General features: G+C 46.3%; 1 protein-coding gene across 3 annotated transcripts in view; it reads right to left on the bottom strand.

The window, feature by feature from the left end:
• fbxl17 (F-box and leucine-rich repeat protein 17) overlaps positions 1 to 20,918 on the bottom strand; it is a 1,158,180-nt gene that overhangs the window by 311,416 nt on the left and 825,846 nt on the right. For all 3 annotated transcript variants that reach the window (XM_072516397.1, XM_072516398.1, XM_072516396.1), the window contains one exon: positions 17,139 to 17,215. In XM_072516397.1, coding sequence (XP_072372498.1) covers positions 17,139 to 17,215 — 77 coding nt within the window. The remainder of the gene's footprint in view (positions 1 to 17,138; positions 17,216 to 20,918) is intronic.

Below are 20,918 nucleotides of genomic sequence, written 5' to 3' on the forward strand. Positions count from 1 at the left end.
GGGTCTGTCTGAGGGGTATTTGAGCAAGAAATACATGAAGGATCTGGAAAACTGACATGTATGGGAGGAATCCAATGTACAAAGTTCTGTAACATATCGTTTTATCATGTTTATGTCTTGCTATGTGCGCTTTCTTTCTATTTGTTACGGGGGGGGGGGGGTGGGCGTTGTTTGTAAGGGTGAAAAATTGTGTTAAAAATCTTAATAAATATATATATTTTTTAAAAAACAGTCGCTGAATCGGTCCAGGTGCGCCGCCAGTTTTGCTGCTGTGGAAGTCCACGAATCCTGACCCAGCGTCAACACTTAGTCTCAGGAATGGAGAATCCCACCACCGGATTTATATCGAGACTATTGTTTGAATTTCATGCTGAATGATCTGCTCCCAAAACCTGTCCTGATTTCCTTTAGATGTTGATGAACCTGCTTATGGGCTTCCAATATTTTTATTTTTATTTTATATTGCCAGCATTTGTCATTCTATATTGTGATTGCAGAGAATCTTTCTGCAATTGATAAAAATAACTCAGTAAGACAGCAGATCCTATATCAGGAAACCAATATTCCTCCAGAGGCTCCGTTCTTCCACACAAGCGCCATAGCAACAGCAAAATGTATTTTAAAACAATAAGCCTCTGGGGCATTTCAAATGTTTTAAATACTGGATATCTTTCAGTGAAATTATTCTTAGGTGTTAGATGATCAGTTTAATTTGCTTGAGTGAGTGATGGCCAGTATGCATCTACAATTGTTGCACAAAGTTAAACAGTATCTGACCTTTTGCTTAATCTTTCCTTTGTGTAAACCTCTCCTCATCTCTGTTTCACCTATTCTGTATGCCTTACCCCTTCTCTTCTTTTCATATGGCTGCCACTCAGTGCTTCACACACTGTGGGCTGAATTTTCGGATTTCCTTGAGTGGAGGCGGGTGGAGTGTGGGGCGAAAATTCTGGCGTCGGCCAACCTGATAGTATCAGAATGCTGTTCCTGCCGCCGGCCATTTTGGGGGATGCAGGATTGGGGCCCAGAAAAACTGCTTGCCCCCACGAAACAGGCAGACAGTTGATCTTATGAAAGCTACGTTTAGAAGGCCAATTGGGATTTTCCCAACGTGATAGGGGGTGGGGGCAGATCAATTGCTTGGAAGCAGATACCCAGAGACAGGAAGGTGTGCCATTGTACTTGCAGGAAGACCTACAAGCCCGTCTTACCTAGTTAGGCAAGGGTACAGCCAAATACGATGCTGTAGAAGAGCCATTCATCCACCCCAGCCCCGCATCTTCTCTCCCCACCTTCCTCCTCCCATCATAGTGGCTGCTTTGCTGCCCTTTTTGCTTTATATTTTATTTAAAAAGTGATCGAGAGGGCAGCTTCTTGTTGAGTGCTCTCCCAGTTACTTAACTTAGAATGAAGTCTCTGAAGCTGGCAGGTCTCCGAATAGCCCTCCAACTTTGAGAACGCATTGCCCGGAATTAAACATGGAACTTTCTCTGTACCAATTAAGGGCACAGCCATGTGAAAATCTTTAATTAGTTAATCCCTGGAGGCATGTTTCTGCCCCCAAAACAAATCCAGCTCCTGTTTCCCACCTCTATGGCAAATATTCAGCCTGTCTCTTTGTTTTTATATCTGTCTTCATGATTTTTAAAATATCTTTCATTTGCATTATTCCAGTCATGGAGGACTTGAGGTAGGCCCAGACTTCAAGGGTTAAATTTTCAATGGTCTTTAGCAGCAGGACAGGAGGCAGCGGGGCCTGAACAGAAGAGTGAAATGCTATCGGCTCATCTCCAGGACAGGTTTCTACCTTCACAAATTATGGAGGAGTCAAACTGACATTATCCACAAAGTCACAGCGAAATGTGAATTAAACGCTCTAAGGATTTCATTCGGGCACTCTCCTGAAGCTACCCAAATATTCAATCTGGTGCATGGGTTCCCCATAGCATCAGGAGTCCATCCATGAACCCGTAGCAGCCTCCTAATGACATGGCAGGCCGACACTGGAGCCGGAGGCTCCAATCTATTTGGAAGCCTCTACTCTGAAAATAGTGCAGTGCCTGTTGCTGTAGGGCCTTTCCCCCTGATCCATGATGGTTCTAATTCTTCTGGCCTTCTTACTTACCTGATCTGTGGCTGGTGAGCAGGAATGGAGGCACGCATGTGCCTTCCTAAATACATCCACAACTCCCATCTCTGACAGTGGCTGCTAGAAAGGTTTCTATTGACCCATATACTCAGGCGGCTGTCCTTGGCAATCTCACTGGTGAGATTGGTTGGAAAATCCTCCCCAAGGAGTGTCGAGGTCACAGAGGGATTTGAAATCAAGATTGCGAAATTTAAAATTGACGTGTTGATTAACTGGTTAACAATGTAGGCCAGCAAGCAAAAGGGTGATGGATGAATGGGACGCATGAACGAGGACATGGGAAGCAGAATTTGGATGCATTCAAGTTTATGGAGGGTAAAATGTAGACGGCTAGTCTGAAGTGCATTGGACGAGTCAAGCCCAGAGGTGAAAAAAACATGTGATGAGTCTTTAGGGAGCAAATGAACTGAGGCGCAGTGGAGTCAGTTGATTGTATGAAGGTGGAAACAGGGGGCGCCATTCTCTGCCGGCGGGAGTCTCCGTTTTGCCGGCGCCTGGGGGTTTCCCGACGGCGTGGGGCTGCCCCACAATGGGAAACCCCATTGACCGGCCGGTGTTACGGAGACTCCCGCCGGCCGGTCGGGGCAGAAATGTGGCGGGGCGGGTAAGAGAATTTCACCCAGGCAGTCTTGCTAGATGCTGGAGATATGCAATTGGAAGCTCTTCGGAGGGTCAAATATGACACCAAGCTAGGGAGAAAGATGGAACTGGTAGCTCTAAGGGAATTACGAACAGAGTTATTATTGCAATCTAAAGACAGTGCTTCGATTTTTATAAATTAGAGAATAACAGAATAACAAAGGCCTTGGGCTGGATTCTCCGCGTTTGCCGACGGGGTGGAGAATCCATTTTGACGCCCATATCGGGAGTGGCGCCAGTTTTTGAATTCTCTGCCCCGAAAAGCCGATTATCCACAGACCATTTTGCCTGAGGCCTGCCCTGCCCTGCTCCGTCCCCGACCGGCTGTGTTCCCGACGGCATGGGACTCTCTTGGTCTCAGCCATTCGGGAACCTCGTGTGGCAGCTGCGGACTCAGTCCGGGGCCGCCACAGTCAGGGGAGGGCCAATCCGCGGGCAGGGCTGGCTTCATTCGGGGCTGGGGGCACTGTGGGTGGGTCCGGGGCACGCGAGTGGCTGAAGGGGGGCACGACTTTAGCGGTCCAGGTCCGCGGGCTGAGTCCGCCTTGGAGCACGGCGCAGCTGCTGCAGGCCGCCGCCGTGCGCGGCTTCGGAACCAGAAGTGCTCAGGGCCATGTCGGCAGCTAGAGCTGCGAGCTCTATTCTGCCTCCCTGCTAGCTCCCAGCAAAACAGGGAACCGGTGGCCATTTTACACCAGTTTTCCTGGCATGGGCGTCGTTTTCACGCTGGTATGGGGCCTTAGTCTCCAAAACGGGGATCCATTTATCATTACTTGCAAATAAATAAAGACATTAAAAAAAGATATGAGAAGGAAAAATACATTAAATTATATATATTTCTTTATATATATATATATATATATATATATGTATGCATTCTTCCAAAATTCTTGTTAAATTGCAATATAATGCCAGCCATTTGCAGGACCTGGTGTCAAAGTCGTTTTCTATAAAATTACAATGCTTCATCATTAGACTGAGGAAGATGCAGAATTTGATTTAAATAACTAAAAATGTGTGCTGGATCTCACTGAAGGTCTCAAAATTGCTCCCACAAAATGACAAGCTTCTCATTTGGTGGGGGGGGGGGGGAAGAAAAAATGAGAGAATGCAGGAACAATTACCAACTTCACTGTAATAAGTTTATCTGAGTAACCCTTGGCTACATTTGACATTGTATTAGGTTTTTTGCTGCTGTTTCATTTTTACTAAACATTGTGGAAATGAGAAATGAAAATTAATTTAATGTTAAAGCTTTACTTAATCACTGATGTAGCCAACTGCAACTTGAATAGACTGTGGTCAAAATATAATCTATTTTCCAAAGAAAAAATAATGTAAAAACAATATTTTAAATACTGCATTTCAAATCTTGAAAGAGAAGCAAAATGGGCTGTGTTCTCCCACTGGACTGCTACTGCTTTACAGAGTGCTGTCAGAAGGAAGAATGCACACTCCAAAGGTGCCAATCAAAATTAGTTAAAAGATTATGCTGCTTTAATTGGTCTTCATTAACTTCCAATTAATAAACCCCTGACTCAAATGAACTGCAGCATAATTCTTCAAAACAATAACTTGTAGGTTAACAGCGGAAAGGCTGGATGTTGACTAATGACTTTTTTAGACAACTGCATGGTTGAACCAAGTAAATTAGGGAATTTGATTGGGCCTAGATAGAAAATCAGGATCAAGGAAATGCTGATAGAGTTATACATATGCATTGGCTGTGAGGTGTTGACAATAATTAGGCTCAGGGCATCATTTATTGTTTATAATGAAAAACAGTTGGGAAACTAGCATAATTCTTAAAATCATATTTTTTGCAAAAATATTGGAGAAAAGTTACTATTTTAAGGGTAATACTGTTATAACCTACACGGGTCTTACGGGGTAGGGATGATTAACTATCCCATGCATCTTGTAGAATACGAGCTCCCCCGATAAGGGGGCGGGGGACCCTTACAATGTCTGGCTATATATAAATAGAGTCTGGCAGTAAGGCATCGATTAGAGAAAACCCAGTAGGGAACTATTGGAGCTGTATATAATAGCAATTGTAGAATAAAGTAAGTGTTTGCTTCAACGAACTCAGTGTGGACTCTTCGTGGCTTTTACAAAATTGGCGACAAGGATTAAGAACTGGCTATCTATCAATGCGGCGAGCCATCTCTCCATCTCTATTGTATACAGGTTGGAAATTTTCTTTCACATGCCTCTTTATGGAAGTTTTCTTATGTTTGATGCCAGACTGGAAGATTGTAATCAGTTGGCATGGAGGATGCGTTACTTTTTCCGGTCCAACAATATTGCAGAGAACAAGCGCCAGGTAGACATTTTGCTAGCTGCCTGTGGCGCGCATATGTTCGGAGTGGAATGGAGCCTTACATACCCAACGACCCCAGACACTAATACTTTTGATGAGCTTCTGGCTTTAGTGGGGCAGCACTTTAACCCAACCTTGTCCATTTAGTAGCCCCCCTGAATGGCCCCCCATTAAGGTTGCAGTGTGGGTGAATGGGCACCTGCTCGGTATGGTGTTGTACACTGGTGCAGTGATCTCTGTGGCCAGTCAGAGAACATTTGATTGCATTAAGCTGCAAATTCAGATCCTAGATTTGGCCGGCACCCAGGCCAGGTTGGTCACCAATACGGCTTAACCATTGGAAGATGCAGGTACTGCTATGACCGCCGGTGATTTATGGGCGCCAGTCAATGTGCCTCCCACTCATTTTGGTAAAGGGCCACAGTCCCAGCCTGTTGGGCCGTGATTGGTTGCACCAGCTGCATTGGCAGCACATCCTCCAGATGGGTTCCAGTGGTTTGGGCGAGGTGTTAGGAAAATACTCCAAAATGTTCCAATCCGGACTAGGGAAGATAAAAGAGGCCAAAGCCAACATACAGGTCGACCCAGAAGCCGAGCCAAGGTATTTCCGGTGCGCCGGTTTCTCGATGACTTGATGGAAAAGGTGGAAACAGAGCTCAGTCATTTGGAGTCCTTGGTTGCCATCAGGCCCATCTGGTTCGTTGATGGACAGCACTGGTGGTACCTGTAATTAAGCTGGATAGTTTGTTTATGCGGGGATTACAAATTGATGGTAAACATGGCTTCACGGTTGGGATGTTTTATCATGTTCCGCACTGAGCATCTCTACGTGAAGCTTGCTGTGGGCATTCGTTCATGAAGCCCAATATGAGCCCCGCCTATTTACAGCTCAAGTTGGATTCGGCCTCCCACAAATACATTATCATTAATGTGCACAGGGGCCCATATGAGTATACGCGACTGCCTTTTGGAGTGTCCTCTGGCTGTGCTATTTTTCAGCACGTGATGAGTAATGTAGCCAACTGCAACTTGAATAGATTTTAATCAAAATATAATCTATTTTTCCAAACAAAAAATAATGTAAAAATACTTTAAACGTACCGCATTTCAAATCTTGAAAGAGAAGTAAAATGGGCTGTGGTCTTCCACAGTACTGCTACTGCTTTTACAGAGTGCTGTCAGAAGGAAGAATGCGAGCCCTGCGAGGGCTGCCACCTGTAGCTATTTATTTAGATGACATGCTGGTCACGGGAACTCTGAGCAAGAGCACTTGGACAACCTTACGGCTATATTAAAACGGTTCTCTGAGGCTCGTGTCTGCTTATGGCATGCGAAGTGCGTATTTAATGCAAGTGAGGTAGTCAACCTCGGCTATCTACTGGACCGCGAAGGTTGCACCCATTGCGGAGAAGGTATGCGCCATCCAGCGACCCCCAACCCAGCGGACCCCTCGGAACGTAACTTTTTTTTTGGTCTCTAACTATTACGGAAAATTTCTCTCGAACCTTGTAACCACATTGGTTTCCTTACACCTTCTTCTGAATAAAAATGATATAGGGCCTGGGGCCAACCGCAGGAAGCAGCTTTTCTGCAGGTGAAGAACCTGTCGCCAATGGCGTCCAGTGGATCTCCTGCATTATACTCCGCCAGACAGAGTTTCTTACCAGGTGTAAGTCCAGGGTCACGTTATGCGAAAGCAACTTGACCTCATTCAGTCCAGGTGACCGCTTCCTCAGAAACTTCTTCTAAAACGGCATCTGCTGCCTGATCAGGCACAGTGGAAGCCCAAAGGGTGGGGTCAAGATGCCAAAATGACTGAGGTCCAGATAGGGGGACAGGGGGCCTTTAATAATGTTTGGCTATGTATAAATAGAGTCGGCCAGTAAGGAATCGACTAGAGAAGACCCAGAAGGGAACTACTGGAGCTGTATATAATAGTAATTGTAAAATAAATTAAGTTTTTGTTTCGACCAACTCAGCGTAGACTGTTCATGGCCCTTAGAAACATACTGTTACAGTGAACCGTCAATCAGTTAAGTAAAGGAAATGATAATATTCACATTAGGAAGAGAACCTAGATATTACTTCCTTACTGTGTGTGCATCAGCTACCTACCAGTTTAGTACTTATACTCTTCTTTTTACCACCAATTTGTAGAATTCTTGCATTGAACACCAATTTGTAGAAGCCTTTTCACCAGATGGTGTCAGTAACCTTGATTCCCAGGCTGACATAACTGCTGTCACAGCCAGGAAGTAAATGTGTGCCAGTGGATAACAAGATTGCTAACTGGAGCATTCTGTCCTGGGTAGAGTACACTGATATGATCAACTAAAACACATTGTTAGCATGATGTAAAGTTGGAGCTCAAGGAATTGAAGGTAAAATTTGATTTGTTAGGAAATCAGCTATGTAACAGGTAACAAAGTAGGGATAATGGTCAGGTACTCTAATGGTCAATAGGTGACTAATGGAGTTGCCCAGTGATATATGTTGGGTCCTCAACTATTCACCATATCTGTTAAGAATTTAAATAACAGTCACATATCCAAGGTTCTGCTCAGCCCAGTGATAGGTGGCACTGTAATCAGTGTAGACTGAAACCTAAAAGCAGAGAGATATTAATATAGAATAGGCAAGAATGGGGTCGTCGCTTTGCACCTAAAAAGGATAGAACAGGGTACTCTCTGAATGTTTTAAAAAAATTATTCATTCAAGAGATGTGGGCTTTGCTGGTTTGAACAGTATTCATTGCCTATCCAATTGCCCTTGAGAAGATGATGGTGAGCTGCCTTCTTGAACTGCTGCAATCCATGTGATTTAGGTACACCCACAGTGCTGTTAGGTAGGGAATTCCAGGATTTTGATCCAGAGGCAGTCAAGGAATGATGATATATTTGCAACTCGGGATGGTGAGTGACTTGGAGGGGAACTTGCAGGCGGTGGTGTTCCCATGGATCTACAGCCCATGTCCGACTTCCTGCAGTGCATTTTGTAAATGGTACACACTGCTGTCACTATGCATCGGTAGTGGAGTGAGTGAATATTTGTGGAAGGGGGTGCCAATCGAAAAGGCTGCTTTGTCCTGGATTGCATTGAGTTTCTTGAGTGTTGTTGGAGCTGTACTCATCCAGACAGGGGGGGTGTATTCCATCACACTCTTGACTTGTGCCTTGTAGATTCTAGGCAGGCTTCAGGGAGTCAGAGGTGAGTTACCTGCCACAGGATTCCTAGTCTCTGACCTGCCGTAGTACTTGTAATGGCTATTTCACTTCAGTTTCCGGTCAATGGTAACCCAAAGGATATTGATAGTGGGGGTTTCAGTAATAGCAATGTCATTGAATGTCAAGGGGCAATGATCAGATTCTCTCTTGTTAGAGGTGGTCATTTTTTAAAAAAAAAATATTTTATTGAAAATTTTTGGTCAACCATCACAGTACATTGTGTATCCTTTACACAATAATATAACAGTATAAATAACAATGACCTGTTTTATAAACAAAGAATAAATAATATATAACAAAAACTAAAACTAAAACTAAATGGCAACTGCCTTGTCTCAGATAAACACTCTCCAAAAATATGATTTAACAGTCCAATATACAATTATTTATAGCAACGACCGCTACATATTCTACATATATATTAACAACCCTGAGAGTCCTTCTGGTTCCACCCCCCCCCCTCCCCCCCACCCCCCTGGGCTGCTGCTGCTACCTTCTTCTTTTCCATTCCTTCTATCTTTCTGTGAGGTATTCGACGAACGGTTGCCACCGCCTGGTGAACCCTTGAGCCGATCCCCTTAGGACGAACTTAATCCGTTCCAGCTTTATAAACCCTGCCATGTCATTTATCCAGGTCTCCACCCCCGGGGGCTTGGCTTCCTTCCACATCAACAGTATCCTGCACCGGGCTACTAGGGACGCAAAGGCCAAAACATCGGCCTCTCTCGCCTCCTGTACTCCCGGCTCTTGTGCAACCCCAAATATAGCCAACCCCCAGCTTGGTTCGACCTGGACCCCCACTACTTTCGAATGCACCTTTGTCACCCCCACCCAGAACCCCTGTAGTGCCGGACATGACCAGAACATGTGGGTGTGATTCGCTGGGCTTCTCGAGCACCTATCCTCTACCCCAAAAAATTTACTGAGCCGTGCTCCAGTCATATGCGCCCTGTGTAACACCTTAAATTGAATCAGGCTTAGCCTGGCACACGAGGACGATGAGTTTACCCTACTTAGGGCATCCGCCCACAGCCCCTCCTCAATCTCCTCCCCCAGCTCTTCTTCCCATTTCCCTTTCAGCTCATCTACCATAATCTCCCCCTCGTCCCTCATTTCCCTATATATATCTGACACCTTACCGTCCCCCACCCATGTCTTCGAGATCACTCTGTCCTGCACCTCATGCGTCGGGAGCTGCGGGAATTCCCTCACCTGTTGCCTCACAAAAGCCCTCAGTTGCATATACCGGAATACATTCCCTTGGGGCAACCCATATTTCTCGGTCAGCGCACCCAGACTTGCGAACTTCCCATCCACAAACAGATCTTTCAGTTGCGTTACTCCTGCTCTTTGCCATATTCCAAATCCCCCATCCATTCTCCCCGGGGCAAACCTATGGTTATTTCTTATCGGGGACCCCACCAAGGCTCCCGTCTTTCCCCTATGCCGTCTCCACTGTCCCCAAATTTTCAAAGTCGCCACCACCACCGGGCTTGTGGTGTATTTCTTCGGTGAGAACGGCAATGGGGCCGTCACCATAGCTTGTAGGCTAGTCCCCCTACAGGACGCCCTCTCCAATCTCTTCCACGCCGCTCCCTCCTCTTCTCCCATCCACTTACTCACCATTGAGATATTGGCGGCCCAGTAGTACTCACTTAGGCTCGGTAGTGCCAGCCCCCCCCTATCCCTACTACGCTGTAAGAATCCCTTCCTCACTCTCGGGGTCTTCCCGGCCCACACAAAACTCATGATACTCTTTTCGATCCTTTTGAAAAAAGCCTTCGTGATCACCACCGGGAGGCACTGAAACACAAAGAGAAATCTCGGGAGGACCACCATTTTAACCGCCTGCACCCTCCCTGCCAATGACAGGGATACCATGTCCCATCTCTTGAAGTCCTCCTCCATTTGTTCCACCAATCGTGTTAAATTTAACCTATGCAATGTACCCCAATTCTTGGCTATCTGGATCCCCAAGTAACGAAAGTCCCTTGTTACCTTCCTCAGCGGAAAGTCCTCTATTTCTCTGCTCTGCTCCCCTGGATGCACCACAAACAACTCACTTTTCCCCATGTTCAGTTTATATCCTGAGAATTCTCCAAACTCCCGAAGTGTCCGCATTATCTCTGGCATCCCCTCCGCCGGGTCCGCTACATATAACAACGAATCATCCGCATACAGAGATACCCGGTGTTCTTCTCCTCCTCTAAGTACTCCCCTCCACGCTATTGCCAGGGGCTCAATCGCCAGTGCAAACAATAATGGGGACAGAGGGCATCCCTGTCTTGTCCCTCTATGGAGCCGAAAGTATGCAGATCCCCGTCCATTCGTGACCACACTCGCCACTGGGGCCCTATACAACAGCTGCACCCATCCAACATATTCATCTCCAAAACCAAATCTCCTCAGCACCTCCCACAGATAATCCCACTCCACTCTATCAAATGCTTTCTCGGCATCCATCGCCACCACTATCTCCGCTTCCCCCTCTGGTGGGGGCATCATCATTACCCCTAGCAGCCTCCGTATATTCGTATTCAGCTATCTCCCCTTCACAAACCCAGTTTGGTCCTCATGGACCACCCTCGGGACACAATCCTCTATCCTCATTGCCATTACCTTGGCCAGAATCTTAGTGTCTACATTTAGGAGGGAAATAGGTCTATAGGACCCGCATTGCAGCGGGTCCTTTTCCTTCTTTAGGAGAAGCGATATCGTTGCCTCAGGCATAGTCGGGAGCAGCTGTCCCCTTTCCTTTGCCTCATTAAAGGTCCTCATCAGTAGCGGGGCGAGCAAGTCCACATATTTCCTGTAAAATTCAACTGGGAATCCATCCGGTCCCGGAGCCTTCCCCGCCTGCATGCTCCTAATTCCTTTCACTACTTCCTCTATTTCAATCTGTGCTCCCAGTCCCACCCTTTCCTGCTCCTCCACCTTGGGAAATTCCAGCCGGTCCAGAAAGCCCATCATTCTCTCCCTCCCATCCGGGGGTTGAGCTTCGTATAATTTTTTATAAAATGCCTTGAACACTCCATTCACTCTCTCCGCTCCATCTCTCCTTCCTCATCCCTCACTCCCCCTATTTCCCTCGCTGCTCCCCTTTTCCTCAATTGGTGGGCCAGCAACCTGTTCGCCTTCTCCCCATATTCGTACTGTACACCCTGTGCCTTCCTCCACTGTGCCTCTGCAGTACCCGTTGTCAGCAAGTCAAATTCTACGTGTAGCCTTTGCCTTTCCCTGTACAGTCCCTCCTCCGGTGCCTCCGCACATTGCCTGTCCACCCTCAGAAGTTCTTGCAGCAACCACTCCCGTTCCCTACTCTCCTGCTTTCCTTTATGTGCCCTTATTGATATCAGCTCCCCTCTAACCACTGCCTTCAGCGCCTCCCAGACCACTCCCACCTGGACCTCCCCATTATCATTGTGTTCCAAGTATTTTTCAATGCACCCCCTCACCCTTAGACACACACCCTCATCTGCCATTAGTCCCATGTCCATTCTCCAGGGTGGGCGCCCTTCTGTTTCCTCCCCTATCTCCAAGTCCACCCAATGTGGAGAGTGATCCGAAATGGCTATATCCGTATACTCCGTTCCCCTCACCTTCAGGATCAACGCCCTTCCCAAAAGGGCGAATAGACTTTGTGGATATAGGAGAAAAACGAAAACTCCTAACTCCTAGGTCTGCTAAATCTCCACGGGTCTACGCCTCCCATCTACTCCATAAAATCTTTAAGCACCTTGGCTGCAGCCGGCCTCCTTCCAGTCCTGGACCTCGACCTGTCCAGCCCTGGTTCCAACACCGTATTGAAATCTCCCCCCATTACCAACTTTCCCACCTCTAGGTCCGGGATGCGTCCTAGCATACGCCTCAGAAAATTGGCATCATCCCAGTTCGGGGCATATACGTTTACCAAAACCACCGTCTCCCCCTGTAGTTTGCCACTCACCATCACGTATCTGCCCCCGCTATCTGCCACTATAGTCTTTGCCTCAAACATTACCCGCTTCCCCACTAATATAGCCACCCCCCTGTTTTTCGCATCTAGACCCGAATGGAACACCTGCCCCACCCAACCTTTGCGTAGTCTCACCTGGTCTATCAGTTTCAAGTGCGTTTCCTGTAACATAAGAAACTTAAGGCAGACGTGGTTAAGGTGTGCGAGTACCCGTGCCCTCTTTATCGGCCCGTTCAGCCCTCCCACGTTCCACGTGATCAGCCGGGTTGGGGGGCTTTTTACCCTCCCCCCTTGTCAATTAGCCATCCCCTTTTTTCCAGCTCCTCACCCGGTTCCCACGCAGCTGTGTCCCCCCCAGGCGGTGACCCCCCACCCATCCCACCCCATACCAGCTCCCCCCTCACCCCAGCAGCAGCAGCCCAATAATTCCCCCCTCCCACCCCCCCCGCTAGATCCCCCACTAGCGTAGTTACACCCCCCATGTTGCTCCCAGAAGTCAGCAAACTCTGGCCGACCTCGGCTTCCCCCCGTGACCTCGGCTCGCACCGTGCGACGCCCCCTCCTTCCTGCTTCCCTATTCCCGCCATGATTATCATAGCGCGGGAACCGAGCCCGCGCTTCCCCCTTGGCCCCGCCCCCAATGGCCAACGCCCCATCTCCTCCACCTCCTTTCCTCCCCCCACCACCTCCTGTGGAAGAGAGAAAAGTTACCACATCGCAGGATTAATAACATAAAACTCCTCTTTCCCCCCTTTTTACCCCCCTCTTCGCCCCCCCATACTCGCCCCACCACTTTGTTTCAAACGTTCTTTTTTTAATAACCCGCTCATTCCAATTTTTCTTCCACGATAAAAGTCCACACCTCATCCGCCGTCTCAAAGTAGTGGTGCCTCCCTTGATATGTGACCCACAGTCTTGCCGGTTGCAGCATTCCGAATTTTACCTTCTTTTTGTGAAGCACCGCCTTGGCCCGATTAAAGCTCGCCCTCCTTCTCGCCACCTCCGCACTCCAGTCTTGGTATACGCGGATCACCGCGTTCTCCCACTTACTGCTCCGAGTTTTCTTTGCCCATCTAAGGACCATTTCTTTATCCTTAAAACGGAGGAATCTCACCACTATGGCTCTGGGAATTTCTCCTGCTCTCGGTCCTCGCGCCATCACTCGGTATGCTCCCTCCACCTCCAGCGGACCCGCCGGGGCCTCCGCTCCCATTAACGAGTGCAGCATCGTGCTCACATATGCCCCGACGTCCGCTCCCTCCGCACCTTCAGGAAGACCAAGAATCCTTAGGTTGTTCCTCCTCGCGTTGTTCTCCAGCGCCTCCAGCCTTTCCCCACATCGTTTATGGTGTGCCTCGTGCATCTCCGTCTTCACCACCAGGCCCTGTATGTCGTCCTCATTCTCGGCAGCCTTTGCCTTCACGACCCGAAGCTCCCGCTCCTGGGTCTTTTGCTCCTCCTTTAGTCCTTCGATCGCCTGTAATATCGGGGCCAACAGCTCCTTCTTCATTTCCTTTTTGAGTTCTTCCACGCAGCGTTTCAAAAACCCGTGTTGTTCAGGGCCCCATATTAAACTGCCACCTTCCGACGCCATCTTGGTTTTTGCTTGCCTTCCTTGCCGCTGCTCTAAAGGATCCACCGCAATCCGGCTACCTTCCTCTCCTTTTTTCATCCGTATCCAGGGGGGATTCCCTTCTGGTTCACCGCACAGTACTTTTAGCCATTAAAATTGCCGTTGGGGCTCTTATTAAGAGCCCAAAAGTCCGTTCCACCGGGAGCTGCCGAAACGTGCGACTCAGCTGGTCATCGCCGCACCCGGAAGTCTCTTAGAGGTGGTCAGTGCCTGGCATTTGTGTAACTCAAATGTTATTTGCCACTTGTCAGTCAAGCCTTGATATTGTCCCCGACTTGTTGCTTTTGGACATGGGCTACTGCAGTATCTGAGGAGCAGCAAATAGTACTGGACAATACTGCAAAATTAGAAACAGTGAAGGTCCAAAGAAACCTGGATAAATCATGATACAAAATTACACAAACTGGCCTTGTATTCCCTAGAATTTAGAAAGTGAAAAGGTGTTCTGATCAATGTTTTCATGATATTAATGGGAACAAATAGGGTGGCTTGAGGGTATGTATTTCTGCTGGTTAGAGAGTGTAGGTCCAAGAAACAAAACCTAAAAGATAGAAAGATCTTTCAGCCGTGGAGCTAGGATACACTTCTACAGGTAAAAGATGGTAGAAGTTTGGAACTCTCCTATAAGTCCAGAGAACCTTGGATGTCAAGGGGTATCCAGTGTTGGACAAGGTAAAAAAGGGAAGTTTATGGCAGATACCGAGGGCTCAAAACAGCGGAAGCCCTAGAGGAATATAGAAATTGCAGCGGGTTACTTAAGAAAGAAATTAGGAGAGCGAAGAAGGGGCATGAAAAAGCACTGGTGGGTAAAATAAAGGAAAATCCAAAGGTGGTTTATAAGTAGATTAAGGGCAAGAGATTGACCTGAGCAAGAGTAGGGCCCATTAGGGACCAATGTGGCAAAGTGTGTGAGGAACCAAATGATATAGGTGAGGTTTAAAATTAGTACTTTGTATGTGTGTTCACTACAGAGAAGGATGATGTAGATATAGAAATCACGGAGGCACATTGTGGTGTACTTGAGAGACTTAACATTGAGAGGCAGGGGGTGTTAACGGGCCAAAAAATTGATAAATCCCCAGGGCCAGATGAGACGTATCCCAGATTGCAGTGGGAGGCAAGGGGGAGATTGCAGTGGCTCTGACAAAAAAATAAATCACATTTTCTCTAGCCACAGGAGAGGCCTTTGGTGCCCCGCCAGCTGGCGCGGAAATGACTTTGCCGTGTGGCGCATGGGCGGGAGCGTCAGCGGCCGCTCACGGCATCCCCGCGCATGCGCAGTGGAGGGGGTCTCTTCCGCCTCCGCCATAGTGGAGACCATGGCGAAGGCGGAAGGAAAAGAGTGCCCGCATGGCACAAGCCTGCCCGCGGATCGGTGGGCCCCGATCGCGGGCCAGGCCACCGTGGGGGCACCCCCCGGAGCCAGATCGCCCCGCGCCCCCCCAGGACCCCGGAGCCCGCCCGCGCCACCTTGTCCCGCCGTTCAAGGTGGTTCAAGCCACGCCGGCTGGCGTGGGTTGACAGCGGCGGGACTTCGGCCCATCGCGGACCGGAGAATTGCCGGGGGATTTCCGCCGACCGGCGCAACGCGATTCCCGCCCCCGCCGAATCTCCAGTGGTGGAGAATTTGGACACTGCGGGGGTGGGATCCACGCCGGCCCCTGGAGATTCTCCGACCCGGTAGGAGGCCGGAGAATCGCGCCCCAGATTCACCAGTAAACACTTACAGACCGGAGAAATAAATTATTTTAAAACATGATTACAAATTAAATCTAATACAACTATTTGCACGTGGGTGCAGATGACAAAGAGGATACTGTAACTAAGATTTTTTTCACTCAATAAATTTCTGTCATCTAACTGCTTTTTGCTAAAATGTATTCAAAGGTCTTGTAAAATCAAATCATGAAAATTAATAGATACAGAGAGATAAGTAGATAAAGGAGAATAGAAAAACTATTGTTATAATTTTATGGCAGGCTAACTGGTCTCCTTCTGTGCTGTAGCTATTCTATGATAATGCCCCTGTCCCTGGATTGTAGTATATCTGACCCAGTAACGCCTGTAATCTGCGTAGCTGAGAACCTCAAATCACTCACCCAAAAGTAACAGTTTTGAAAAATAGTGCATTAGGGTCACAGCAGAGTTGGGAGGGAGAACTAAAATGGCACCAGAACACAGATCCTTAAGCTTCACCCCATTTCCTATGTTGAGCTGTGCGAGAAAGATTGTGGGTCAGGAATCTCACACACTGTTGTTTGGAAGTTGTCGGCACCATTTTGGAAGTGGGCGTTTCAGAATTTCTGCAATTTTATGGAGATGGCCATGTTTTGAAAGCCTTTCTAAATCAAACTTGTTGAGCGAAGACATGAACCGTGGATTGGAGGAGGAACAGTCTAAAAGGTGAGTAGAAATTATGTAGACCCCTTCACAGTTCACCATGAAATGCTGTAGCCTGAATATCTATGTTTATTGAAATGTGTGATGACAGTGCTGTAATTGTGACCATGTGACCATTAAATAATTTTCAGACAACTGGCAAGTGAAAGAACTACATTGTGAGAGTGGACAAATTTTAAGATGCATTGGAATAGATCATCAACTGGATTATTTTGCATTGTTCCAAGTTCAGTCGCATGCTTAAATCACTTGGGTATCTAATAAGTACTTTTGCAACACATCAAAAACACTCTAAGTAGGGCTCACATTATAGATAATAAATGTTAAGGATAGCAATTCAAAGGTAACTTTGCAAACTAGATGGATTAAAAACAGTGGGCAATGTGTAGCAGAGTATCTCCTATGTGTTGGTTGTGGGTGAGGCCCATTGTAAAATTATCCCTGCATCTCAAATTTTCGATGATGTTTCCTTGCTTGCTTATATTGCAATGTAGGAAAATAACTTTCCAAAGTTGGTTTTAAATAAATGGATCTTCAAATATTAAATATATTGGTACCATTTAAAATTGTCCATTTTCAGTATCCTAGAATTTGGTAAATATGTACAAGTTAACATACAGCCTAAATGGAACATAAAATGATTGGATATTCTGAAGATTTGAAAAATCCTCTTCAGCAAAAGATGTCCCAACTTTTTATGATTACTTTTGAGAGGCCTCAATGCCCCCATACATTAGATGTCCTTATAATCTCAGGTTTGCAGATATAGACATATCCCAAAGGCAGCAGTGATAAACAGCAGCAGTAATACACACCGTAATCAGTAATCTTACAGGATACCAGGTACAGCTCCTTCAGGCTGTGTCCTTCCTTAGCTATGAATTCCACACATCTGCAAAAAACAAAACAAGATGCTCTGTTTAATACAAATTGGAGTCAAAGGTTTGAAATTGTTAAGTAAACGAGAACTGTCATCACAATATCTGCCTGCAACAGACAGGATAAACGCAATGCCAAATCCACCCACCCCATCACAAAACATTGTATCGATTTTAAGAAGTCAGGACATGGTGGTTTTATGTCACCAAGTTGAAAGATGTCATTTTTAGGCATGATTTCCCCACAGGGTATGTTTTCCAACATTGCCTCTCAATGGAAAGGAGTAAAAGAAAATAGAGTGAATTTGTATGAGTTACTCTTGCCTCTAACCTGGCCAATCAAGATTGCTAATAACAAGGGCTTTGGTGCAGGTTGTCTGTCCAACTCTGCAGCATAAATTGGGAGTTCATGAAGACTAAAACCAATCAGATAGAGAGTAGAGCATATTTTAAAGAAAGACTTGCAAAATCTATTTAGTGCCTTTCACATCACTTAAACTTTAATCCAAGCAAGAATAACATCATAGAAAATTTGAGATGCAGGGATAATTTTACAGTGGGCTTCACCCACAACACAACACACTGGCGTATTCTAACACTGAATTTGAGGTGACTCGAAGCACATTACAGCCAACAAAATACCTGTCACTGTTGCAATGTAGGAAATGCAGCGGATAATTCACGCTTATCAACTCACACAAAAAATCTGTGTCATTATGTATCTTCCATATCCCCTTTCTATCATGAGCCCAGAACACCTGTATGGCCCTTTACTGGTTTTTGGCATTAGCGCAGCTTTTTTTGTTCTTGTTTTCTCGTTTATGGACCAAAAGCTGGAAAGTAGGATTGGGTTTTTTCAGTTGGCACAGGCACAACATTTTAGGGGAGGTGGTGGCATAATGGTATTGTCACTGGACTAGTAGCCCAGAGACCATAAAGTAATGCTCTAAGGAGTTCTGGCGAATTGAGCTCCTCAGTGCCGAAAACGGGACTAAGAACTGTATAAAACACCTAGTCACACCGAGAGTATTGTGTAAAGTTCTGGTCTCCACATTACAGGAAATATGTAATTGTACTAAAAAGATACAGAGGGGATTTATGAAAATGTTGCCATGACTGTGGAATTTTAGCTATAACGAAAGATTGGATAATCTGTGTTTTGTTTCTTTGCAACAGAGGAGGATGAGGCAAAATTTAATTGAGTTATATAAAGCTAAAGGGTCTGGACAGAGTTGATAGGAAGGACCTATTTCCTTTTGCAGAGAGGTCAATAACCAGTGGGCCAAGATTTCAAATAATTGACATAAGGATTAGAGGGAAGTCAAGGATGGTAGTGGTTTGCAGCTCACTGCTTTACAGGGTGGTAGAAGTAGAAAGCCTGATGGCATTTAAGAAGTACTTGGATTGTACTCAGAATGCAGTAACCTACATGGTTATGGACCAAAAGCTGGAAAGTAGGATTGGGTTTTTTCAGTTGGCACAGGCACAACATTTTAGGGGAGGTGGTGGCATAATGGTATTGTCACTGGACAAGTAGCCCAGAGACCATAAGTAATGCTCTAAGGAAGATGGTGAAATTTGAATCCAATAAAATCTGGAATGAAAACATTGTCAATTATAGTCAAAACCTATCTGGTTCACTAATATTCTTTAGGGAAAAAAATCTGCCATCCTTTCCAAGTCTGTCCTGCACGTGGCTCTAGACCCTCAGCAATGTAGTTGACTCTTAAATGCCCTCTGAAATTACCTAGACCACCCAGTTCAAGGGCAGTTAGGAATGGGTAATAAATGCTGGCCCATTAATTAATTTTTTTAAATTGTAAGATTCGGATGATACTGAGGATCCAAAAGCAGTGGATTTTTTACAGCAACAGAAAAAAGGGTAGGGTCATTTAACTCTCCCTGAGAAAGCCTACGTTTTTACAGCTTCAACGGTTCTTTGTTATTGGTGATAGTTTGAAGGCCACATTATGTGACCTACTGTTACTATGAGTTCTATATAGGACAGGTGATCCACCCCACATGATTATCACCCAGATGGTGAAGCCAAACAATATGTTGATAGCTGGTGGTGGTAGGCGGTGGGGGGGGGGGGGGGATTCAACAATGGTTATTACATTGAATGTCAAGGGGTAATATTTATATTCTCTCTGCTGGAGATGGTCACTGATTGCCAATTGTGTGGCTTGAATGTAACTTGTCACTTATAAGTCCAAGCCTGAATATTTTCCAGGTCTTGCTGCATCTGGGCACAGATTCCTTCAATACCTGAGGAGCTGCGAATAGAGCTGAACATTGTGCAATCATCTGCAAACATCCCCACGTCTGACCTTATGAAGGAAGGTCATTGATGAAGCAGCTGATAATGTTTGGGTCCAGTACATTACTCTGAAGAGCTCCTGCTGTAATGTCCTGGAACAGAGATGACTGACCTCCAACCATAACCACCTTCCTTTGTGTGTTAGGTATGACTCCAATCAGTGGAGAGGTTTCCCCTGATTCCCACTGGCTTCAGTTTTGCTGAGACTCTTTGCTACCACATTCAGTCAAATGCTGCCTTGATATCAAGAGCAGTCACATAAACCTCACCTCTTGAGTTCAGCTCTTCTGTCCATGTTTGGATCAAAGTTGTAATAAAGTCAGGAGCTGAGTGCCCCTGATGGAACCCAAACTGAGTGTCAGTGAGCAGGCTGCTGAGTAAGTGCCGCTTGATGGCAGTGTCGATGGCAGTGTCAATGGCCCCTTCCTTTATTTTGCTGACGACTTTGCTATTGACTCCATCCCTCTCCCTAGCCTGAGATTATATTAGTTTTGCCACAACTTTGATGTAATATTTTATCTCCAGATATGCTTCTGATCTCGTATTTATGCCATCTCTAAGATCATCCATTTCCACCTCCATAATATTACTCGATTTTACCCATCTAAGCTCATCTGCTGGTGAAACTCTCATTCTTTCCTTCATTATCTCTCGACTTGACTATTCAATGTTTGCCTGGCTGGACCCCATATTCTATCTACGCCAATGAACTTAAGGTCATCCAAAGGTTTGATGTCCATGTCTTAACTTGCAGCTAGTCCCATTCCCTATCACCCTTTGCTCACTACATTGGCTCCCAACCAAGCAACATCTAGATTATAAAATTCTCATCCTTGTTTTCAAGTCCCAATATGGTCTTGACTCTCCCGATCTCTGTATTCTGCTTCAGCCCCACAATCCTCCAAGATATCTGTGTTTCTCTAATTCTGGCCTCTTGCGCATCCCCATGACTGGTGGCCACACCTTCAGCTTCAAGGCCGATGCTCTGGAATTCCCCCTCGAAATCTGTCTCCCTATCTCGCTTTCCTCCTTCAAGACACTCCTTAAAACCTGCCTCTTTGACCAAGCTTTTGCTCACTTGTTGTAATAGTCAGGAATAGGGTGGTGGCCCAGGTGGAACAAAAGGGAAGGACAGGGATAAATTAGGGGGCAGGGGAGATTAAATAACAAAAATGTCATGGAACAAAAGGCATAAGGAATGGTGGTGGTGGTAGTAAAGAAACAAAACATTGGTCCAGAGTAGGATTAATGAGTCTAATTTGCATCCCACTGGCAGCAGCTGGGAATCTTGTGGAATCCCCTTCCATCCACTGACTTAATGGGGGAGATTTTGCTGCCACCGCGAGACTCCCACTATTAAGCGTGCACGACTGTCATGTTTTCCACTGCAACGGGCT

The sequence above is a fragment of the Scyliorhinus torazame genome, chromosome 9 (genome assembly GCF_047496885.1).
Source record: "Scyliorhinus torazame isolate Kashiwa2021f chromosome 9, sScyTor2.1, whole genome shotgun sequence".
NCBI classification, from domain to species: Eukaryota; Metazoa; Chordata; class Chondrichthyes; order Carcharhiniformes; family Scyliorhinidae; genus Scyliorhinus; species Scyliorhinus torazame.